General features: G+C 35.9%; 1 protein-coding gene across 9 annotated transcripts in view; it reads right to left on the minus strand.

Annotated features, from left to right (window-relative positions):
• Positions 1–24,914, minus strand: part of TUSC3 (tumor suppressor candidate 3) — a 289,103-nt gene that overhangs the window by 181,534 nt on the left and 82,655 nt on the right. Inside the window, exon 1 of one of the 9 annotated variants that reach the window (XM_045455145.1) lies at positions 14,160–14,291. The exons of the other annotated variants lie outside the window; for them this stretch is intronic. Within the exon in view, the coding sequence (XP_045311101.1) occupies positions 14,160–14,276 (117 nt within the window). The 5' untranslated portion in view covers positions 14,277–14,291. Of the gene's footprint in view, positions 1–14,159; positions 14,292–24,914 lie in introns of those variants that run through there. 9 annotated transcript variants of the gene reach the window in all.

Below are 24,914 nucleotides of genomic sequence, written 5' to 3' on the forward strand. Positions count from 1 at the left end.
AAGCAACCATGGAGGAACTGTCATAGAATGCAGAAGATGAAAGAGAATGACAACTAAATACAATGTGAAACTCTGGAATGGATTCTGGAACAGGATGGAGACATTTGTGAAATAACTAGTGATATGTGAATAATATCTACAGGTTAGTTAATAATACTGAGCCAAAGTTAACGTCTCATTTTTGGTAACTGTACGTATTGTTAACTCTGGGAGACACTGAGTGAAAGGTGTATGGGACTAGTGTACAATTTCTGCAACATTTCTATAAATTTAAAATTACAGGTGACCCTTGAAAAACCCTGGGGTTAATGCCCCTGACCCCCCATGCAGCTGAAAATCCGCCAATAACTTTTAACTCCCCCAATAGTTAACTACTAATGGCCTACTGTTGACTGGAAGCCTGACTGAGACTATAAATAGTCTATTAACAAATATTTTGTACATTATCTGTATTATACACTGTATTCTTACAAACAAGTAGCTAGAGAAAGTAAATGTTAATTAAGTTATAAAAAAGAGAAAACATATTTACAGTACTGTACTATAAAAAATCCACATATAAGGGGACCTGCAGTGATAAAACCAATGTTGTTCAAAGGTAAACCATATGTCAAAATTAAAAAAAAAAGACATGCATAAGTATATGATATAAATATACATTAGGTCTCTCAAGTTTTTAATATGCACAAGTTTTACCTATTGGTTAGTCTAAGTTGGAATGGAAGCTTCTGTGCTCTAAGTTCAGAGAAAAATTACATTTAAGTGTTGCTTGATATTGGCACATTTTTAAAATGAATAATTATTTCTATTTTTTGAAAATATTAGGATCAGGATCGTGAAGGTGAGAAAAAAGGCAAAACTCTTCCTTAAGTCAACAGATTTTGATAGACTCATTGCCTAGTACGCAGGATGCCTCCTGAAGCATGCCCTGAAAAACTGAAGCACAACTCCAAAGGTGCATCTATTTACACATGAGAAGCACTCAGTAATTCAAAAAATATTTACTAACTATCTCCTATGTGCCAGGCACTGAATTAGGACCTGAGAATAGAAGACTAAATATGATATAGTCCCTTCCACCATTGACTTTATAGAGTGATGTTTCTCAAACTTCAATAGTGCTCTGATCCCTCTTTGAAGAAAAGGAATTCTTGCAGCCCCTTATCCCAAGTGTCTTAATTATTTTTATTGTGATGCTATTCCCATATGTAGAAATAGAATAGGCATAAACTTAGGCTTCGGTATTTAGATGTGCAACTTCTTTTGATGTGGATATGAACCTTGTATTTTAATTCCAGTATGGTTAACAGTGTTATTGTAGTTTCAGGTGTACAAAATAGTGATTCAACAATTCAACGATGAATATATGTATATATACATATATATACACACACACTACTTCTTCATCCTTTTATCAATCGACGGACACTTGGGCCGCTTCCATAATTTGACTACCTAAATAATGCTGCAATAAACATAGAGGTGCGTGTATCCCTTTGAATTAGTGTTTTTGCACTTTTTAGGTAAACACCCAGCAGTATAATTATTGGATCATAGGGTAGTTCTATTTTTAACTTTCTGAGGATCCTCCATACTGTTTTTCCAGAGTGGCTGCACCAGTTTGCATTTCCACCCACAGTGCGCGAGGGTTCTTTTTTCTCCACATCCTTGCCAATACTACTGCACAGCAAAGGAAACAAATCAACGAAACTAAAAGGCAACCTACTGAATGGGAGAAGATATTTGCAAATATTTCTGTATGTTAGGTCATTTAATTTTATTCTATTTTCTATCCATAAGAAGCAAGTGATCAGTTTTTATATCCCCTACTGAAAGCATCTTTTCCTTGTTTAAAAGTCAACAATCCCGAAGTCAAAGGCACCTGAAATTACTCTAAAATATATAGTTTCGACTCATTTCTGAATTCTCTCATCTGTGTACACTAGAAAAACACAAGGAAATGTTAGAAGGCATACAAATAACTACATTAACAACATAAATGACCTTTATAAACAAAGGGGAAAAAAAGCTAAGCCAAATTAAAATTTTTGCCTTCCCACCTCACTAATGTCAACAGAGACAATGACTTTTAACTACATTCATTACAGAAATCATAATAATTCATTTATTTTTTAAATGTAGCATCATCATCTGTACCATAATATGAGGCTCAAAATCAATGGAAAGGGACAAATATTTAGTAAGTACTTCCAATGTGCCAGGCATCATACTAGGCATGCCTCATTTTACAATGTGTCAGGTGCCATACCAACAACCCATTCTACAGAAGAAAGTTTGGGTTCGGTGAACCTAAACTTGGTATCAAATTAGTAAGTAGTTAAAAGGGATTCAAACTTGGCTTCTCTATCATTAATGCCTATGCGATTATCTCTATGTAATGGGATGTGTGTGTATGTATGTTATACAGATATATACATTGTTGTATATGATATATATGTATACACATACACATTCTTTTTTTTTGTTTTTAAAATGGAACTATTTAAACAAAATTAGACATTTCTACCCAGTGACAGTTTATTGTAAAACTTCCTCCAATTTAATTCCCTGACTAGGTTTAGAAAGTAATTCTTTGTAAGCACGTATGATATATGGCAAAATCAAGCCTAGATAAACAATTACTGACTAGTTTCCAACTGCTTAAAGGTTTTTAGTTAATACAGAATAATGTATTTTAAAAGTGCCAATATACTAACAACACACTTGAGCTTAAGAGCAAAAATGCTGACTATTAAAAGTAAACTTAGCTGGCGCCTGGGTGGCTCAGTCAGTTAAGGGTTCAACTTCAGCTCAGGTCATGATCTCACCAGTTCAAGCCCCACGTCAGGCTCTGTGCCTGCCCCTCCTCCCTCTCTCTCTCTCTCCAAAATAAACATTAATTTTTTGGGGGGGTGCCTGGGTGGCTGAGTTGGTTGAGCGTCCAACTTCGGCTCAGGTCACGATCTCGCGGTCTGTGAGTTCGAGCTCCGCGTCAGGCTCTGTGCTGACAGCTCAGAGCCTAGAGCCTGCTTCAGATTCTGTGTCCCCCTCTCTCTCTGCCCTTCCCCCATTCATGCTCTGTCTCTCTCTGTCTCAGAAATAAATAAACATTAAAAAAATTTTTTTTCAAGTAAAACTTAGAACACATGATTAAAGAGACTAACGTGTCAGATTCTCTATTTAGGAAGTAACGTGCAGAAGAGATCTGATTAGCTGTACTTATGTAATTTTAAAACATATCAAGATTGAATTTCAAACTACAATTCTAACTCAAGGAACCTGGTGCAAGTATAAACTACTATATGCCTTGGCAAGGAAGAATCTAATCATTAACAAATTACCACATTATGGCCAAAGAAATTTACAATTTTATAGAAGCATGATTTTAAATTTAAATGTCATCAAAACCTAAATGCTGGTTAATGGACAAAGGAAATGTAGTATACCCATTCAATGGATACTACTGGGAAATAAAAAGGAACAAAGTACTAGAAACGGGACAACATGGATAAACCTCAAAAACATTCGGGGCGCCTGGGTGGCTCAGTCGGTTAAGCGTCCGACTTCCGCTCAGGTCATGATCTCACAATCCGTGAGTTCGAGCCCCGCGTTGGGCTTTGTGCTGACAGCTCAGAGCCTGGAGCCCGTTTCAGATTCTGTGTCTCCCTCTCTCTCTGCCCCTCCCCTGTTCATGCTCTGTCTCTCTCTGTCTCAAAAATAAATAAACGTTAAAAAAAATTAAAAAAAAAAAACATTATACTCACTGAAAGAAGCCAGATATAAAAAAGACCACACACTGTATGTTTCCATTTATATGAAGTTTCTAGAAAAAGCATATTTATAGAGAAAATAAGTAAGTAACTTGTTGCTGAGGGGTAGTAACAGGTATTAACTGTAATGGGCAGGAGGCTGCTATTAGAGGAATAAAATGTTCTAAAACTGATTTATGGTGACGTTGCACCACTCGGCTAAAGTTAATGAAAATCACTAAATTGTATAGCTGAAATAGGTAAATTTTATGATGTGTGATATATGTCTAAATAACACTGTTTTAAAAAAATTAAACGTCAAGGGCTAGTGGGCATAAGGGAGTATTCTACCTACTGAGTGAGTGAGCCTGGCCCAATGCTAAATACCCATCTCTCAACCTAGATTAGTTGTTCTCTACCTGTCTTCACATACTCAGTACCTGCATGAGGTGAGAAAACATAAAAACCTTCATGAAAATAACACGTACTGTGAAGCAATGCACATAAAACGTATAGTTCCTCTAGAAGACATCATTTTGGTACTAAATATCTGAGGATTCTCAAAGGTCTCAATAAAGATGACTGCAAGTATGTATAATAGATACGAGTCAAGAGCCAGCACCCTGAAAACTTAAAATTAAGATTTGCAGCTTCTAGCCTTGGAATTCCAAATTCTAATCAGTATGAAAGAAAATTTAACCCTTCTAACTTTTATTTCTTCATCTGACAAGAAAAGGATAGCTATTAGTCTTAGTCTATTCAGTGAGATGGTCTCAAGGACTGAAAATAAGATATGACTAACAGAACCATTATAAAGCTTGTTTAATTATGGGCTTTCCACAGAAAATACTGAAATCATGGATATGACTTGTATAAATCAGTTATATAAAAGATACACCGAAATTACTCTCTCAAAATGTAAAATAACACTGAACATACTTAAATTAAAAAAAAAAAGGAATTTTAAATCTATAATAAAAATTCTGATTCTGGCCAACATTTTCACAGGTTACAGGTTTTCCTTTCTTTTTTTTTTTTTTTTCCATTATCCAAACCAAAACAAGAGCAGTACCTAAAATTGTTACTGCCAAAAAGCTATCACAAGAGGCAACTGGTGCATCAATTATCCCCCATTCTTTACTCCCAACATTCATATGTGAGTCTAATTAAAAGGCTTCCTGGTCACCACATTTTACCCTAAAATCAAGTTCATCAAAACCCTAAGCCAGTACAATTACATAAATGCCATTTAGAGAAAGGAAAATGTACAATACTTGCAGATTATTGTAATCTGAGTTTGAATCTAGACCCACACCTCACAACATACATTAAAGTTAATTCCAAATAGGATTTTAGACACAAATATGAAAGTAAAAACAAAATCTTTAGAAGTAAATAGGAGGAGGAAGAGGAGGAGGAGGAATTATCAATCATAAAAGAAAAACATTGGTAAACTGATCTTTATTAATTTATGGAAGATACCATAAAGAGGGAAAAGGCAAATCACAGATGGGAAAAGATATTGGCCTTACATATAAGTGACAAAGACTTTAGAAGAGGAATATACAAAGGACTCCTCACAACTCAGTAAGAAAAAGACTATCTGACTTTTTAAAGAGCACAAAAAGATCTGAATAGATACTTCCCAAGAGAAAATATCCACTAACATCAGAAAAGGTGCTCGATATGATCATTCATCAAATAAAAGCAAACAAAAACCATAATGTGATAATACTAAGCACCCACCAGAAAGACTACAAGGGGAGAAAAAGACAATCCCTGAATGTCCTACACTGTTGAAGGGAGTGTAAAATGGTACAATGGATTTGAAAAGCACTTAACTGTATGTTTTATAAACCAACAATTCAATTCCTAGATCACTACCTAACAGAAATGCATATATAAATGCTCTCCAAAAGGCATGTACATTCATGTTCACTGCAGCATTATTCTTAAAAGCTCCAGTTTGGATACATCTCAAAAGCTCATCAACAGTAGAATGGATTAATAAATTGTGGTATGTTCATATAGTACACACTATACATCAATGAGGATGAATAAACTACAACTACTTGAAAAATTTGGATGAATTTCACAAATATAATGAGTGATGAGTCAACTATTCAAAAATAACTAAAGGTAATCTATAAAAAGAAAAGTCAAGATTGTCATTAACTTTGGGAGTGGGAATGAGTAATAACCAAAGGGGGCTGATGGCTGACTTCTGAGATTCTGGTAATGTCAGTTTCAAAAAAAAAAAAAAAAAAATCACCAAACTATATAGTCATAACTTACATACTTTTCTGATTTTAAAAAGTACCCCATGTAAACTGTTGAGCATGCCACACACCCTATAAGCACGGACCATTATGTATTCCTAAATGATAGGAACAAAATTATGGAAAAAGTACCTGAGCAAGAAAAACCTTTATGTTCTCAATTAAAATTCTGTACTTAAATTGTAAAAATCAAGAAAAATAATGTCTAAGAAATCTAAGGAATACATAACTTCCTGAATTTCTATATGCACACTTCTAGCTTCAAAACTCAAGCAAATCTTCATTGATGAGACAATACCCAGAGTTACACCCAACGGTACCAAGCAAGTCTACAAATAACGTAGAACAAGGAAAAAGAACTAAGTTCTGGTCACTAAACAGGAAAGCTTAGACAAGTCACTTCACCTCTTAGAATCTATGGACTCATCTACTAACATCTAACCAATCTAATCAATACACAGATTTATTGATAACCACACAATGGGTGACAGATAAAAATCTTTGTAAGTGATAAACTACTATACGAATAGAATGCAGTGTTATTAGTAGTACTGTGTTTGTTGTTGTTAAATACCCAAGGATGATGATCTTACAACTATAATCCTACAATTCCTTTATTGTCAAATTCCCCACATATTCTAAAAATACATTAAAACAACACTTCTGTGAGAATTAGTTTTAATTCTGGCTATTACCAGAGAACCTGAGACCTTTATATTCAGGTTAAATACTAGATGGCAAAAAATAATGAGATATATCTCAAATAAAAGTGTATCTTTCTCTAGTTACCATCTAAAAATATTAAGTGCTTTGTATATGCTAAACACTCTGCAGTGGACATCACATATGATGTCTTAGTGAACTTCCATAACCATCAGCAGCAAGCAGCTGATATACTTCTTTTACAGATGAGGAAACCCAAGTCTAAAGAACTTTAGCTCTCACCATTGCCCTACACTGAATGGCTTACTTGAAATGGACTCTCAGAAGTACACAAGAGTTATCTTCATCCAACAACTGACATCTCTAGTGAGTTCTATCACTTTCATTCATTTGACAAGCCACAAAACCCCATTATTACTGTAAAAGGTACTGCTGAACTATTGTCTGAGATAAAATGATGAGTGATAGAGGATTAGTTTTATTACATGCTTTTTAAAAAAATTTTTAATTGCTTATTTTATTTTTGAGGGGGCAAGTAGGGGGTGGAAGGAGAGAGAGGATCCAAATCCGGCTCTGCATGAGAGTGGAGAGCCTGACACGAGGCTCAAACTCACAAACCATGAGATCATGACCTGAGCCGAAATCAAAAGTCAGATGTTTAACCAGGTGCCCCTATTACATGTTTTTGGAAAGAAACATTCCAATTTTTAAAAAAATAAGTCAAAAATTTCAGTATGTAGAGAAAACAATACACATGCTTAGTAAGTAATGTCTGTCCATGTGAAAAGCAATAAATAAATAGCAACAACTTCTGAAGACACTGAACGATATTAACAAATTATTAAGTCTAGGGGCACCTAGGTGGCTCAGTCAGTTCAGAGTCAGATTTCAACTCAGGTCATGATCTTACGGTTTGTGAGATTGAGCCCCGTGTCAGGCTCTGTACCAGTGGCAGGAGGTCTGCTTGGGATTCTCTCCCTCTCTCTAGGCCCCTCCCCCACTTGCAAACTCTATCTCAAAATAAATAAACATTTTTTAGAGTTTTAAATGATTAAGTCTAAAAAAATGTATGAAAAAGAAAAGGTATTATAAGCATAACAGTAACGAACCTTATAGATCTGTAGTAATAATAATAGCTAATGCCAATATTGGGTGCTCACTATATGCTAGGTGCTGTACAAAACACTTTCCTTGTATCAGGGAATTCATGAGTCCTCATAACAAGCACGTGAGTGGGGTGATCATTGATATCTCAAGTTTAGAGGAAAGAAACTGTGGCACTGAGAGGCTAAGTAAACTGTCCAAGATTACACCGCTGGCAAACAGCAGAGTCATGATTCTCAGACAGTCTTATTCCTAAGTATATACACTAAACCTCTACATTATACTGCAGAATCTTACTCGTTTCGGAGGTTATAAAAAAAATTCTTGCAATCAATAACATAATATTCAAATGCACATGTTGCATAACAGAAACCTCACAGCACCTCACCGAATAAAAAATGCTCCAGGAAGGGAGCTTTTTAGGGAATCCTGGTTAACTCAAACTTTTAAGAGCATCTGTTGTAAAGAAGGTAGAGCTGTGCTATTGCTGGGTCATAGGATAGATCTATTTGTAATTTTTTGAGGAACCTCCACACTGTTTTCCAGAGTGGATGCACCAGTTTGCATTCCCACCAACAGTGCAAGAGGGTTCTCATTTCTCCACATCCTCTCCAGCATCTATAGTCTCCTGATTTGTTCATTTTAGCCACTCTGACTGGTGTGAGGTGGTATCTGAGTATGGTTTTGATTTGTATTTCCCTGATGAGGTGCGACGTTGAGCATCTTTTCATGTGTCTGTTGGCCAACTGGATGTCTTCTTTAGAGAAGTGTCTATTCATGTTTTCTGCCCATTTCTTCACTGGATTATTTGTTTTTCAGGTGTGGAGTTTGGTGAGCTCTTTATAGATTTTGGATACTAGCCCTTTGTCTGATATGTCATTTGCAAATATCTTTTCCCATTCCGTTGGTTGCCTTTTAGTTTTGTTGATTGTTTTCTTTGCAGTGCAGAAGCTTTTTATCTTCATGAGGTCCCAATAGTTCATTTTTGCTTTTAATTCCCTTGCCTTTGGAGATGTGTCAAGTAAGAAATTGCTGCGGCTGAGGTCACAGAGGTTTTTTCCTGCTTTCCCCTCTAGGGTTTTGATGGTTTCCTGTCTCACATTCAGGTCCTTCATCCATTTTGAGTTTATTTTTGTGAATGGTGTAAGAAAGTGGTCTAGTTTCATTCTTCTGCATGTTGCTGTCCAGTTCTCCCAGCACCATTTGTTAAAGAGACTGTCTTTTTTCCACTGGCTATTTTTTCCTGCTTTGTCAAAGATTAGTTGGCCATACTTTTGTGGGTCCAATTCTGGAGTGTCTACTCTATTCCATTGGTCTTTGTGTCTGTTTTGTGCTAATACCATACTGTCTTGATGATTACGGCTTTGTAGTAGAGGCTAAAGTATGGGATTGTGATGCCTCCCACTTTGGTTTTCTTCTTCAATATTACCTTGGCTATTTGGGGTCTTTTGTGGTTCCATACAAATTTTAGGATTGCTTGTTCTAGCTTCGAGAAGAATGCTGGTGCAATTTTGATTGGGATTGCATTGAATGTGTAGATTGCTTTGGGTAGTATTGACATTTTACCAACATTTATTCTTCGAATCCATGAGGATGGAATGTTTTTTCATTTCTTTGTATCTTCTTCAATTTCCTTCATAAGCACTGGGTGTTGTATGGAAACCAATTTGACAATAAATTTCATATTAAAAAAAAAAGAAGGTAGAGCTAATTCTCAAAAAAAAAAAACGTTACAAGACAGAACAAAAATATTCAGTAAGGAAAAAACTGTATTAATTTGAATACAATTGTAAAACACAATTTTAAAATCTACTAAGAAAGACTCACACATTGACCTATGTCCATAAATAGGGATTATTCTACTGCTATATTGTTCTGTGACAGAAATATGTCCAAGTGTTTCCCTTTCCAGGGCCATCTATACTCCTCTTGGTTAGGAGTTTTTTTCTTCCTGCCACAGTTTCACTTACTACTTTCAAGATTTCACTTCTCTGTTTGGGTGTCCCTTCTGGTCTCTTGAAAATAGTGGTGTTCATGAATCTTAACTCCCTGTTCCCACTAGAGAATAAAAAAATACTCACTCCTAAGGGAACTCTGCATAGTTAACAAAGCACAGAAACATCCCTAACATGGAATATAATATAACTTCATAAAGCTGAGAAAGTGCCATGCGTCCATTTTAAAAACAGAAAAGGATTCATTGGCTCAAGTTCAAATGATGATTCTGTATTTACATGCAATGTGATGGCCCATATTACTTCTGTACATCTCAGTTTCTTCATCTGTATCATTGAAATAATACCTCATAAAGATGTTGTCAAGATTAAGTGAGTTAATGTATGGAAAACTTCTAGCATGGAATCTTGCAAAAGGATAGGTACTCCAATTTTTCTCCCTGCCTCAGGTCAATTTCTATTAGCAACAAGGACTTTTTTAAACATCTCCAGTGGGGATTTAAAAAATCTCATTAATGATACCTTCTACCTCAGAGTTGCCAAGTGTTTTCTGAGTATTTATCACATGACAAGCATTATGCTAAATTTATTAACAAACATTAGGAATTACTAATTACATGACAAGCATTGTCTTAAATTTATGGAAAATGAAAAATGAGTACAACTAAATCCTACTCTTAATGCCTTACAGCAAATAAGCTCTATTATTAGAATATACATATTATTTATATTGATGTGTAACAGTTGTGACTTTGTTAAGTAAATAGCTTGATGCTAATTAAGGAAAGTATGGCCTATAAGATCTTATTTCTATGAATACTACCTGCTTCATAGTGGCTAATTTAAATTCAGGACAGAGGAAAATTATGAAACCTAAATTGGTCCTATCACTAAGGACTGGGTTTTGTCTGCTCTGGGACAAGCTGGCAAACAAGGACATAGGTACCATAAACTGACCATGTATCAGTAAAGGAAAATGAAATCTAAGAATGAGATTCTTCAAGGGGGAAACCCTGTCCTTACCTGTTACCTTGTAAACAGCAAGGGCTACCAGGTCCCGCAAGTTAATGAAGATAGTCATAATAACTACAGGTGCCCAGCTTTCTGAATTATATTTTTATCTTAATGTTCTTATGAAAACTAAATTTTAAGGCAATTTACTATAATAAACAAATTGCCATAATCTATGTGCCAGTCCCAATATATATTACTACAATACTCAATTATGCAAACTTCTTCGAGAAACTCAGTAGTATTTCCAGTAACTTTTTTTTTTTTTTTTTTCTTAAAGAGAGAGAAGGCAGAGGCAGAGAGAAAGGGAAAGAGAGAATCTTAAGCACACTTCACGCTCAGCCGGAGTGCAAAGCCCAACATGGGGCTCAATCTCACGACCCTGCGATCATGATCTGAGCCAAAATCAAGAGAACCCTAACCCACTGAGCCACGCAGGCGCCCCTCCAAAAACACTCTTAATTGGTGGCTCTATCAACCTGAACTCTGCTCAGAAAATTTCCTGAGGAAAGATCCACATTTTTGCTATTTTGTATCCCTCAATGCATCTGAACATGGCTCGTTCTTGATAGACCTTGAAACTCCCCTATGCGTATATATAAACTCCCCTACATGTATCTACTCAATGAATGGATAATTTGTAAGATTTCTAAGCTATACTCTAGGAATTGATCATTTATTTCCCTATTTGAATGGATTATTTAATTTAATTTGAATAAATTAAATATTAGTATCACCTGACAATTATCAGAATGGCTAAAATCAAAACTACAAGAAACAACAAGTGTTGGTGAGGATGTGGAGACAAAGAAACCCTTTTGCACTGTTGGTGGGAATTCAAACTGGTGCAGTCACTATGGAAAACAATATGGAGGTTCCTCAAAAAATTAAAAACTACCCTACAATCCAATGATCACACTACTATTTACCAAAGAAATATATATATAAACACGAATTCAAAGGATACATGACCTCCTACGTGTCCTGAGGCACTATTACAAGAGCCAAACTATGAAAGCAGCCCAAGTGTCCACTGATAGATGAATGGATAAAGAAGATGTGATACACACATACACACAATGGAATATTACTCCAGTATTATGCTGCAGGAGATAAGTCAGAGCAAGACAAATACCATAGGATCTGACTCATATGTCGAATTTAAGAAACGAAACAAATGAGCAAAGGAAGAGAGACAGAGAAACCAAGAAACAGACTCTACAGAGATAAACTAATGGTTATCAGAGGGGAGGTTGGGGGGATGGATTGTGGCAAAATAGGTCATGGGGATTAATGAATACACTTACTTTGATGGAAAAAAATAATAAATGGATTATTTTTAAAGGGTTTATAACTTCAGTCTGTCATAGACTCTGCTCTATTCACTGGTTCAAAAGTAGAAAGAATATTATAAAAAAAGTTATTTCCTAAACTTAAATATTTATAGTGAATATAGTTAACAAAAGAATTTAATAGCCAAAGAACGATGCTGTGGTCAAATTTAAAATTAGCAATTCATGAATTTAATATCAATTTTTATTGTTCTCTAAGATTTCCTGATTCCCAAAAATAAAAGGAGCAGTACCTTTACATATAAACACATCAATATAAATTCTACATTGAAAAATATCAGAATTTTTGCTCCATAAAAAAACTTAAATATCCCATGGAAGTTAAAAATTTTAAGAAGCCGAACATTAAATGCTATTATACTTAGTTTTGTTAGAGAAAATACATCAGAAACATACAGTTTTCAGAAATAGTTTGTATGTGATATTAGTAGTAATTTAAAAAAAAAAAAAAAAAAAAACAAGATTAGTCCATGTATAGAATTATATAAATTCAGGCATACAGGAATTACATCTAATTCCCCAAATGCAGGCCCCATGTAAAAACACTGATATAAAATACAAACTGATTCTAATAGTTTATTTATTAATCATACATTTTTAAATATACCTTAAAAAATAATTCAAGAGAGGGGTGCCTGGGTGGCTCAGTCGGTTAAGCATCTGACTTCAGCTCAGGTCATGATCTTGCTGTTTGTGAGTTCAAGCACCTTGTCGGGCTCTGGGCTGACAGCTCAGAGTCTGGAGCCTGTTTCAGATTCTGTGTCCCCCTCTCTCTCTGCCCCTCCCCACTCATGCTCTGTGTCTGTCTCTCAAAAATGAATAAACATTAAAAAATTTAAATAATAATTCAAAAGAAAAAACTCGCAACAATTATGTGATTAACAGTAATAAAAATAAAAATAGCCCAAAATAAAAAGCATATTAAAAAAATGAAATATTAGGAACTAGAATGACCCATGTGTAATTTGTAACTAGTGAAAATTTTCTATCCTAACATTAAGTAAAAAGATAGAAGACAGTATGTTTATACTAACTATACAAAATTATATCTAAAGATATATCAGAAAGTCATGCAAATAGTCAAAATGTTTTTTTTTCAGGATTGAAAGTTATTCCGTTTTAATTTTTACTATAAAGTGAAAACGGGTTTTGTGTGTGTGTGGTTTTCAGAGGTTTTCTTAAATTCACATGGGCTGTCTTTATGACTGTTTTTCACCACAACATTACTTAAGTATCCTGCTTTCCTGTCAAGACAAAACATCATTAAAATGGGGACCATGAGGGACACCTGGGTGGCTCAGTCAGTTGGGCATCTGGCTTCGGCTCAGGTCATGGTCTCACACTCCGTTGAGTTCGAGCCCCATGTCAGGCTCTGTGCTCACAGCTCAGAGCCCGGAGCCTGCTTCGGATTCTCTGTCTCCCTCTCTCTCTCTCTGCCCCTTCCCTGCTCACACTCCCGTCTCTCATCCAAAATAAAATAAAAACTAAAAAAATTACAAAAAAAATTTTAATGGGGACCATGATATTTCACTGCAAGATCAAAATATAGTCATTTTAATAAGGGGCAGGCAAAATGTGGGTTAAATGAGCATCTCATTTTCATACCACCACTGCATTAGTTTCTGTCATCATCTGTTTTGAACTCCTTCATATCCCTTCTCTTGGATATTCATTCTTGTATAAATAAATATCCCATTGTAAACGGGTACCAGATGCAAAGAGTCCAGAGCAGTTATAGAGCAGAGAAGAGGAGCGCCTGGTGGCTCAGTCAGTTAAGTGTCCGACTTTGGCTCAAGTCATGGTCCCACGGTTTGTGGGTTCGAGCCCTGCGTCAGGCTCAGTGTGAAATCAGAGCCTAGAGCCTGCTTCGGACTCTGTGTCTCCCTTTTCTCTCTGTCCCTCTACCACTCGTGCTCTCTCTCTCTCTCTCTCCCTCTCTCAAGAAATGAATCAATGTTTAAAAAAATAAAAGAAGGTGTAGGCCTTTCTCTCTAAACAGCAGAGGAGAAAATCTCGTTGGAGCTGTACACAGCCATCTGGTCTTACTCCCTCGAGAGCAAGCATGGATCCAGCCATCGGCAGCTTCAATGAGTACAGCAGATACCCTATTATAATACTATAGTGCATCACAAAATAATCTGCACTGTTTAGAAGTCCTCGCATGTAACTGCACTATGAATAGCATCATACTGTGTACTAGAGCTGAAGAAAATTTTTACTCTAGGAGTATTAAAAAACAAAAACTATGAAATATTCATAAATTGCAAAACTGAGAAGTGACTTTTTTTAGTGGGTTTATTCTTGAGTCACCCAAACTAACCAGTAAAATCTGTGGTTAAATTATCAAAACCAAGAAAAATTAAATAGAATCCAACAGAAAACAAGCCAAGAACAAAGCTTTACATGTCCTTAAAATGTTTTCCAATTCCTTTTTTACTGGCCTAAACTGGATTTGGTCTACCATATTATTTCCAAATGCCAGGAGCAAATTAAGTTTTGGAGGGAGAAAAAAGATTTGTTTTGGTTATTCTGTATAAAAAGTATGCTACTTAAAAGTTATCACAGCTACCTACTAACTTAAATCTGTATTCTTGGCAGAAAATCTCCAAACAAACTTCTTATGTGGGGCTTTATGTAGAAAACACTGAGTAATATTGGAGATAATATTCTAACTTCATATCACCCCCCAACCCAGAAAAGACAGAATGAGATGCCCCTACTATTGTTCCATTTATCCCTACAATACAAAGGACAGTATTACATGAAATCTATTGTTTATTACAAGTACAAAAAGAACATAAGCTGACAAAGCAAGCAAAAAGTAACAAATTCAATACAAATTAGACCTTCTTGGGGCAGAGGAGGGGGTACTTGAGGATAAAATCCAACCAAGTGATAAATCAAAATAAGTAACTTATGGAAAGGCAAACTACAGATAAAATCCAGCTAAGAAGAGGTGAATCTGAATAAAGAACTCAGGAAATAAAGAGCTATGGTAAAAGACTGAATGGTGACTGCAGTGTTTAATGTATTAAATACAAACACATTTAACTATAAAACCAAGAGTCAACAACTCCAGAAATTACTGTTATAGACAGACCACTCTGATTTGCCTAGGAGGTCCCAAATTATACTTGCTGTCACTACATATTCATCAATTAGCACCGATTTTCTCTCTCAAAAATATCCCAGTCTGGATAAGCTATATGGTCGTTCAAGATTTACAACACTTACATTATGTTTCATAATTAAACAAAGTTATTACTATTTAGAGATGGGGAAGGAAGCCTGGGAGGGATGTAAGAATATAAATTTCCACATCTTCTACAGCATTTAGCCAACCAATACAGGCTTTAATTATAACATGTTATTTAAAATAATTAACAGCATGCATTTGAAGAAAGGAAATATAATTATGTCTGCAACTTTATTTTTTTTAATAAAGGCACTATTTTTTTATTTTTTATTTATTTATTTTTTAGAGATAGTGCACGAGTGAGTGCGAGCTGGGGACAGGGAGGGGGAGGGGGAGAGGGAGACAATCTCAAGCAGGCTCCATGCCCAGCACAGAGCCCTATGTGGGGCTTGATCAGGATCATGAGATCATTTCGTCTTGAGACGAAATCAAGAGTTGGACACTTAACCAAATGAGCCGCCCAGGCGCCCCTGCAACTTTCTTTAAATTCCATTTTTAAAATATGGAATGATGGATGATAAATAAGATGGACATGTGATAAAGCAAGCAAAGTAAAATGTTAATTGTATCATATGGATGGTAGGTATTTGAGTATTCAGTATAAAAATTCCTTGGCACAAAAACAGACACATAGACCAATGGAATAGAATAGAAACCCCAGAACTAGACCCACAAACGTATGGTCAACTCATCTTTGACAAAGCAGGAAAGAACATCCAATGGAAAAAAGACAGCCTCTTTAACAAATGGTGCTGGGAGAACTGGACAGCAACATGCAGAAGGTTGAAACTAGACCACTTTCTCACACCATTCACAAAAATAAACTCAAAATGGATAAAGGACCTGAATGTGAGACAGGAAACCATCAAAACCTTAGAGGAGAAAGCAGGAAAAGACCTCTCTGACCTCAGCCGTAGCAATCTCTTACTCGACACATCCCCAAAGGCAAGGGAATTAAAAGCAAAAGTGAATTACTGGGACCTTATGAAGATAAAAAGCTTCTGCACAGCAAAGGAAACAACCAACAAAACTAAAAGGCAACCAACGGAATGGGAAAAGATATTTGCAAATGACATATCGGACAAAGGGCTAGTATCCAGAATCTATAAAGAGCTCACCAAACTCCACACCCGAAAAACAAATAACCCAGTGAAGAAATGGGCAGAAAACATGAATAGACACGTCTCTAAAGAAGACATCCGGATGGCCAACAGGCACATGAAAAGATGTTCAGCGTCGCTCCTTATCAGGGAAATACAAATCAAAACCACACTCAGGTATCACCTCACGCCAGTCAGAGTGGCCAAAATGAACAAATCAGGAGACTATAGATGCTGGCGAGGATGTGGAGAAACGGGAACCCTCTTGCACTGTTGGTGGGAATGCAAATTGGTGCAGCCGCTCTGGAAAACAGTGTGGAGGTTCCTCAGAAAATTAAAAATAGACCTACCCTATGACCCAGCAATAGCACTGCTGGGAATTTATCCAAGGGATACAGGAGTACTGATGCATAGGGGCACTTGTACCCCAATGTTCATAGCAGCACTCTCAACAATAGCCAAATTATGGAAAGAGCCTAAATGTCCATCAACTGATGAATGGATAAAGAAATTGTGGTTTATATACACAATGGAATACTACGTGGCAATGAGAAAAAATGAAATATGGCCTTTTGTAGCAACGTGGATGGAACTGGAGAGTGTGATGCTAAGTGAAATAAGCCATACAGAGAAAGACAGATACCATATGGTTTCACTCTTATGTGGACCCTGAGAAACGTAACAGGAACCCGTGGGGGAGGGGGAGGAAAAAAGGAAAAAAAAAAAAAAAAGAGGTTAGAGTGGGAGAGAGCCAAAGCATAAGAGACTGTTAAAAACTGAGAACAAACTGAGGGTTGATGGGGGGTGGGAGGGAGGAGAGGGTGGGTGATGGGTATTGAGGAGGGCACCTTTTGGGATGAGCACTGGGTGTTTTATGGAAACCAATTTGGACAATAAATTTCATATATTATAAAAAATAAAAAAAAAATACAAGATTCAAAAAAAAATAAAATAAAATAAAAATAAAAAAATGGGGTTGTTTCCTTACTATTGAATATTGAGAGATCTTTATATGTATTCTGGACATAAGTCCTTTATCAGATATATAATTTGTAAATATTTCATCTGAGTCCATGGTTTATCTTTTCAGTTATTTCACAGTATCTTTCATAGAGCAGCCCTTAATTTTGATGAAGACCAATTGATTTTTTTTTGAAATGGATTGTGCTTTTGGTATTATATCTAAGAAATCTTTTCTCAACCCAAGGTCACAAAGATTTTCTTCTCTGTTTTAAACATTTTATAGTTTTACATTTTATAATTAGATCTGTAATCCATTTTGGATTATTTTGTATAAAATGTATGAGTAATTTTACATGGTTCATTTTTTGGCATAGGGGTATCTAATTTTTCCAGGACCATTTATTAAAAAGGCTATCGGGGCGCCTGGGTGGCGCAGTCGGTTAAGCGTCCGACTTCAGCCAGGTCACGATCTCGCGGTCCGTGAGTTCGAGCCCCGCGTCGGGCTCTGGGCTGATGGCTCGGAGCCTGGAGCCTGTTTCCGATTCTGTGTCTCCCTCTCTCTCTGACCCTCCCCGTTCATGTTCTGTCTCTCTCTGTCCCAAAAATAAATAAACATTGAAAAAAAAAAAAAAAATTTATAAAAAAAAAAAAATAAAATAAAAAAATAAAATAAAAAGGCTATCAATTCCTCATTAAATTGCCTTTGTACCTTTATAAAAAAATCAATTGGCCATATATATGTTGATCTATCTCTGGACTCTGTTCTGTTTCATTGATCTATATGTCTGTCCTTTCTCCAATATCACTCTAGCTTTATAGTGAGTAAATGGGGTAGTGTGAGTGTTCCAATTTTGTTCTTATTTTTACAATATTGTGGATCTTCCAGATTTTACCTTTTTATATAAGTTGTAGAATCAGTATATTGATTTTGATAAAAAAATTGGCTAAAAGTTTTGATTGGAGTTTTATCAACAGATTAGTTTTGGGAAAATTGACATCTTTACAGTATTGAGTCATCCATTCCGTGAATATTCCATATCTCTTCATCATTTTGATTTTCTTAGATTTCTTCCATTAGTTTCCTTTTAGTTTTAGTATAACAATACTGCACATAGATTGCCATATGTATACTTTAATATTTTATATTTTTGGAGCTGCTATAATCAAATGGAAGTTTAAAAAAAAAAACCTGATTTCCAAGGGCATCTAGGTGGCTCAGTAGGTTAAGTGTCCAACTTCGGCTCAGGTCATGATCTTGTGGACATGAGTTCACGCCCCTGTCATGCTCTGTGCTGACAGCTCAGGGTCTGGATTCTGCTTCGGATTCTGTGTCTTCCTCTCTCTCTGTCTCTCCCCTGCTCACAGTCTCTCTCTTTCTCTCAAAAATAAATAAACATTAAAAAATTTAAAAAAAAAAAAATTCCTTTAACTTTTCTGTGTGTTTGAAAACATTCACAAAATGTTGGAGGAAAACGAAATTCACCTTACATTAAGTAAGATGCTTCAGGATGATGAAAGTTTCTTTAATTTTTTTTTTGCTCTCATCTTTGTACATTTCTATTTTTCTTTTCTTATAATGTATCAGTTTATAAACATGTATCATTTCATAACTAGGATGCTAGTTTTAGGAAGAGTTGCCTATCATCAGCTACATATCAGTTTCAACCACTAAATTATTAAAATAAAACCCAGAACTGAAAAGCCCAGAACTGTTCATCATTGTATCTCCAGTGACCAGACACATGCTTGACACTTAAATAAATACCCGTATAGCTAATTAAGTCAAGGAACAATTGATTGGAAATGCACAAACAGAAATAAAACAGCCCCCTTACGAATAACATGGTCCTTGGTCCAGATATCCTTCCCCATCTACTTTTAGAAGGAAAATGACTCCATTTAATTTTTTTAAATGTTTATCTTTTTTTTTTTTTGAGAGAGAGAGAGAGAGACAGAGAGACAGAGAGAGAGCATCAGCAGGGGAGGGGGAGAGAGAGAGAGAGAGAGAGGATCTGAAGCAGGCTGCAGGCTCCGAGCTGTGAGCACAGAGCCAGATGCGGGGTTCAAACTCACAAACTGTGAGATCATAACCTGAGCTGAAGTCAGACGCTTAATCGACTGAGCCACCCAGGTGCCCCGAAAATGACTCCTTTTAAAACATTCACGATTATGATCAGAGACAGCAGCCCAGGGCAAAAATTGATCATTAAAACCTGGAAGTAGTATCCACAGGTCCCACGTTTAGTGCTAATAGTCACCTGGCAAAAGTATTATAAAACATTTTGCATCATTTAACATATAAATCTGTTAGAATAAAAAATGCCGCTGAAAGTGTTAAGGGACACAATATGGATATACATCAGTATAATCATTCAAGATCACACTACTAGTACACATAAAATTTTAATTTATATACCCTTTAGTACAGCAATATCATTTGTAGGAATCTATCCTCAAGAAGTAGACAAGGCACACATGTTTAGACAAAAGGCTACTCACTGCAACACTGTTTATAACCACAAGGATTTGAAAATAATTTCTGTGCCTATAAAAAGGAGGCTGGTTGGATGATAATACAGTATAAAATAAAGCACTATTACAGTCATTAACAAGATGATACAGACTTACCAAAAAGGATATTCACAACTTGCCTTTAAGGAATCCAAAAGGATTACTTATCAGAACACTGTATTAAGTACTATTTAAAATTTTTAAAATACATGTGTATGCCTATTAACTTATTTTTACATATATGCTGAATATCTGATAAAATACATAGCAAAATGATAATGGTTTATTTCTAGAGGAGATTATACAGGCATATTTATTACTACTTTATATATTTCCATGTTGTTTGACATTTTTGCCTGTATTACTTTATACAGAACAGTTATCGCCCAAAGGAAAGAGACAGTAAAAAAGATATGCCAAATAGAGCAGCTGAAAGATAAGAAATTCTGATTCCTCTAAGAAGAAATGTTTAATACAGTCAGGTGCCACATCATTATGTTTGCCTCTTTGTGTTCCTCTACTAATCTCTCCATTTATTAATTGATCCCATTCTCATGAAAGCTACACTCACTTCACTTCAGTCTAATCCTTACTGTTTGTCAGACTGGGTATTTGAGAAAATGATGATGTTTCATTATAGAGCAGTCTCCCCTTATCTGTAGGGGATAAACTGCACAACCCCAATTCATCTGAAACTGCAGACAGTACCAATCTTTACATATACTATGTTTTTCCTGATGCATACGTACCTATGATAAAGTTTAATTTATAAATTAGACACAGTAAGAGATTAACAATGACTAATATAGACAGAAAAATATACTGTAGTAGAAATTACATGAATGTGGTCTCTCTAAAAATATTTTCTAATATTGTATTCACCTTTCTTATGATGACAGTGTAAGACGATAAAATGCCTACATGATGACATGAAGTGAGATGAATGACATAGGCATTGCGACACAGCGTTAGGTTATTATTGACCTTCTGACTGTTTGTCAGCAGGAGGATTATCCACTTCCAGACGGTGATTGACTGAAACCATGGAAAGCAAAGCCGTCGAGAAGGGGACTACGATATTCTAACCTGCACAATGACTACTACATTCATCTTTATTAACGAGCACCTTATTTCATGACCTGGAGCATGGATCAAAAATTCTTCTTCAATTACCAGATTTTATTTATCTCTTTACCATGAAACTTAAGAAAGCAATCCCAGACATTTCAAATACAATTCAGTAAACCGTTAGAGAAAAGAGATACAAGAAACCAACAGGAAGTCAAAAAAATTAAACCATTTTCCTAGGTTTAGTAAGATACAGGTTTGAGCTTTTCTGGTGATAAACATCAGAAATGGACAAATTGAGGGCTGTTCAGTTATTGGACAATATAGTCCTAACCACATTAATAGAGCTTCCATTCTGCTACGATCAACATCAGCCACTATTCAATGGCTTACTTGTACCAAATACACAGAAAAGCAAAGGGCAAACAAAATCTTGCATTAATCCCCATGTACCAATTGTATCATTATGCCATATATACCTGGAGCAAATGACGGAAGTTAATCTCCTTTTCAACTAACCTATCCCTGCACCGCTTCTTTACTGCAATGTTTCTTCATAACTATAATATTTTTTTTAATTTTTTTTTTAATGTTCATTTATCTTTGAGACAGAGAGAGACAGAGCATGAACAAGGGAGGGTCAGAGAGAGAGGGAGACACAGAATCAGAAGCAGGCTCCAGGTTCCGAGCTGTCAGCACAGAGCCCGATGTGGGGCTTGAACTCACCAGCTGTGAGATCATGACCTGAGCCGAAGTCGGACGCTTAACCGACTGAGCCACCCAGGCGCCCCTATAATATTTTTATCATAACCACTATTTTAAGAATTGAGAACTGTTTTAAGTAAGAAAAGTACGAAGAGAAGCAAAGTAAACACCTATGTATCAACTATCTACAAATGACAATGATCATTAAGGTTTGTGGGTTTGGGGTTTTTTTTTTGTTTTATTTTGTTGCTTTTTTTTATAACACAACGAAAACACTGCAGGTGTATCTGAACTCTATCTCATCTTATTCTCTCTCCCATCCAGGTAAAAGTATTTTTTTTTTTCAAATCTATCTTTATTTACACCTATACAAACACACACAAGCACTTAAAACAATAAATAATATAAAATACAGTTTTATATGCTTTTTTAATTTGCATAATGTCTTCTACTATCATACTGGAACTTTTAAGTCAACATTTCATTTTAGTAACCTATGCATGTTGAAGTATACAGGTATTATTCATTTGCATCCCATCATATAAATATATATTATTAATGTTTTCTAGCCTTTTCAGTAATAGTCATTTCAATTTTTCCCATTTATTATTTTAACGCTTATAAGCAATGCTACAATCATGAACATTGTTCATGGTTTAGAGAATCTCTACAGAAGTTCTTAAACTGGGTCCCCATAGCTTCCATGGTTAGAATTCAGAAAGAGACCATGAACTTGGGAAGGGGGAAGAACAGGTCTTCATTTTCACACAAGTCTAAAGGAAATTTAACATTTCAATTATAAATGGAGAGAACAACACATTAGAATGAACAGCATTTGTGACTTGGTCATCAAAAGAAATTACAGATATTTTACTATTCTACTCCATTTGTTACTGATATAACTCTTAGATATCGTTTATACTCATCACTACTTTGAAACTGTAGCTGTTATCAGCCTACTCATTAGACTATTATATAAATGACTTCATAAAGAAGCATATTACTGGGGCACCTGGGTGATTCGGTCGGTTGAGTTGAGTGTCTGACTTCAGCTCACGTCATGATCTCACAGCTCATGAGTTCAAGCCCCACGTCAGGCTCTGTGCTGAGAGCTCAGAGCCTGGAGCCCGCTTCAGATTCTGTGTCTCCCTCTCTCTCTGCCTCTACCTTGATCACTCTCTGTCTCTGTCTCTCTCTCAAAATAAATAAACATTAAAAATATATATTTTTTAAAGAAGCATATTACTGTATCACACTGTTTAATCTTTTGATAACTCTATTTCAATATGGTTATCTTTTGTATTTCTGTACATTTTATTCATTTAAAAATTATTCTGCCAAGTACAAAGGATCAGACTGCCAAATTTGCTCACAACACACAAAAAAGCTAGTAACTGAACATAAGACAATGCCAAATTGCTCATCCAAACTAATTCTACTAATCTACCCATCAGCATTCCAAGAGTTCTCATTTTTCCACACCCTTATCAACAACACGACTTTCAGACTTTTACATTTTTTTCTAGGCTGATGAGTAACAAATGGCATCTCAATCTTCTTGTAGTTTTCACATCCTTGATGGGCAATGATGTTACACACATTTTAATGTTTATTGGCCACTTGGATATCCTCTACAAACCGTTCAGATCATTTACCTATTTTTCAACTGAGGTGTCTTTTCTAATGAATTCATGGTTTTTAACTGGTAATTAATTAGTAATGTATTAGTAATTAATATCCTTCATTTACATGAGTGGCAACTATCTTCTATCATCTAAGACTGCACATATAATTTTATTTACATTGTCTTCTGTCATACAGAATTTTGTTTTTAAATTGGTCAAACTCAATCTGTTCCTTCATAATCTATACTTCTTTCTACCTTACTTAAAACGACCTTCTCGGGGCGCCTGGGTGGCTTGGTCGGTTAAGCGTCCGACTTCGGCTCAGGTCATGATCTCACGGTCCGTGAGTTCAAGCCCCGCGTCGGGCTCTGTGCTGACAGCTCAGAGCCTGGAGCCTGTTTCAGATTCTGTGTCTCCCTCTCTCTCTGACCCTCCCCCATTCATGCTCTGTCTCTCTCTGTCTCAAAAATAAATAAATGTAGGGGCGCCTGGGTGGCGCAGTCGGTTAAGCGTCCGACTTCAGCCAGGTCACGATCTCGCGGTCCATGAGTTCGAGCCCCGCGTCAGGCTCTGGGCTGATGGCTCAGAGCCTGGAGCCTGTTTCCGATTCTGTGTCTCCCTCTCTCTCTGCCCCTCCCCCGTTCATGCTCTGCCTCTCTCTGTCCCAAAAATAAATAAACGTTGAAAAAAAAAAATTTAAAAATAAATAAATAAATAAATAAATAAATAAATAAACGTTTAAAAAAAAATTAAAAAAAAAAAACCGACTTTCTCAGGGCACCTGGGTGGCTCAGTCAGTTAAGCATCCGACTGCAGCTAAAGTCATGATCTCACAGTTTGTGAGTTCAAGTCCCACATTGGGTTCTGTGCTGACAGCTCAGAGCCTGAAGCCTGCTTCGGATTCTGTGTTTCCCTCTCTACCTGCCCCTCTCCTGCTTGCATTCAGTCCCTCTCTCAAAAATAAACAAACGCTAAAATAACTAAACAAACAAACCTTCTCTACTCTGATATAATAAAATATTCTCCTAATATAATAGCATTAAAGTTTTATTTAACGTTTAGGTTTTTATTTTTTTTAATTTTTATTTATGGTAACATGAGGTAATCATCTATTTTTATTTTTCTATATAGATCACTCTTAGTGCCTTTTGTAGCAATAACAGCTAACATAAACTGAACTCATACTATTTTCTAGGCACTATGCTGACAGATGTTGTGTGGGGGTGTGTGCAGATTGTTAACAAAGATTAAGCAATTTGCACAAGACGTGCAAACTCTGTGCTACTCACCTCATTTATACTGCATTATCTTCTCATTCCAGGATGAGAAACTGACTGAATAAATGCAACAGCACTTATAACAAGTGAATGTAAAATGTCAAGATAGAAATGACAGTATCCATTTGACAAACTGTGTGGAAATACAGGCTAGTAAACGTATTTCCTATTTGTATTAAAATTAATTTAATGGAGGTTTTTCCCCCAGAGAAATAAAATTTTATCATACACAGTCGACCCATGAACCACATAGGTTTGAATAGCGCCATCCACTTATGTGCGGATTTTTTTTCTAAGAGTTGACAGCAAAAGCCGTAAGACATTTATTTACAACTACTCACCCCAGTCTGTCAGGA

This window comes from Leopardus geoffroyi, chromosome B1, assembly GCF_018350155.1.
Source record: "Leopardus geoffroyi isolate Oge1 chromosome B1, O.geoffroyi_Oge1_pat1.0, whole genome shotgun sequence".
Taxonomy (NCBI): domain Eukaryota; kingdom Metazoa; phylum Chordata; class Mammalia; order Carnivora; family Felidae; genus Leopardus; species Leopardus geoffroyi.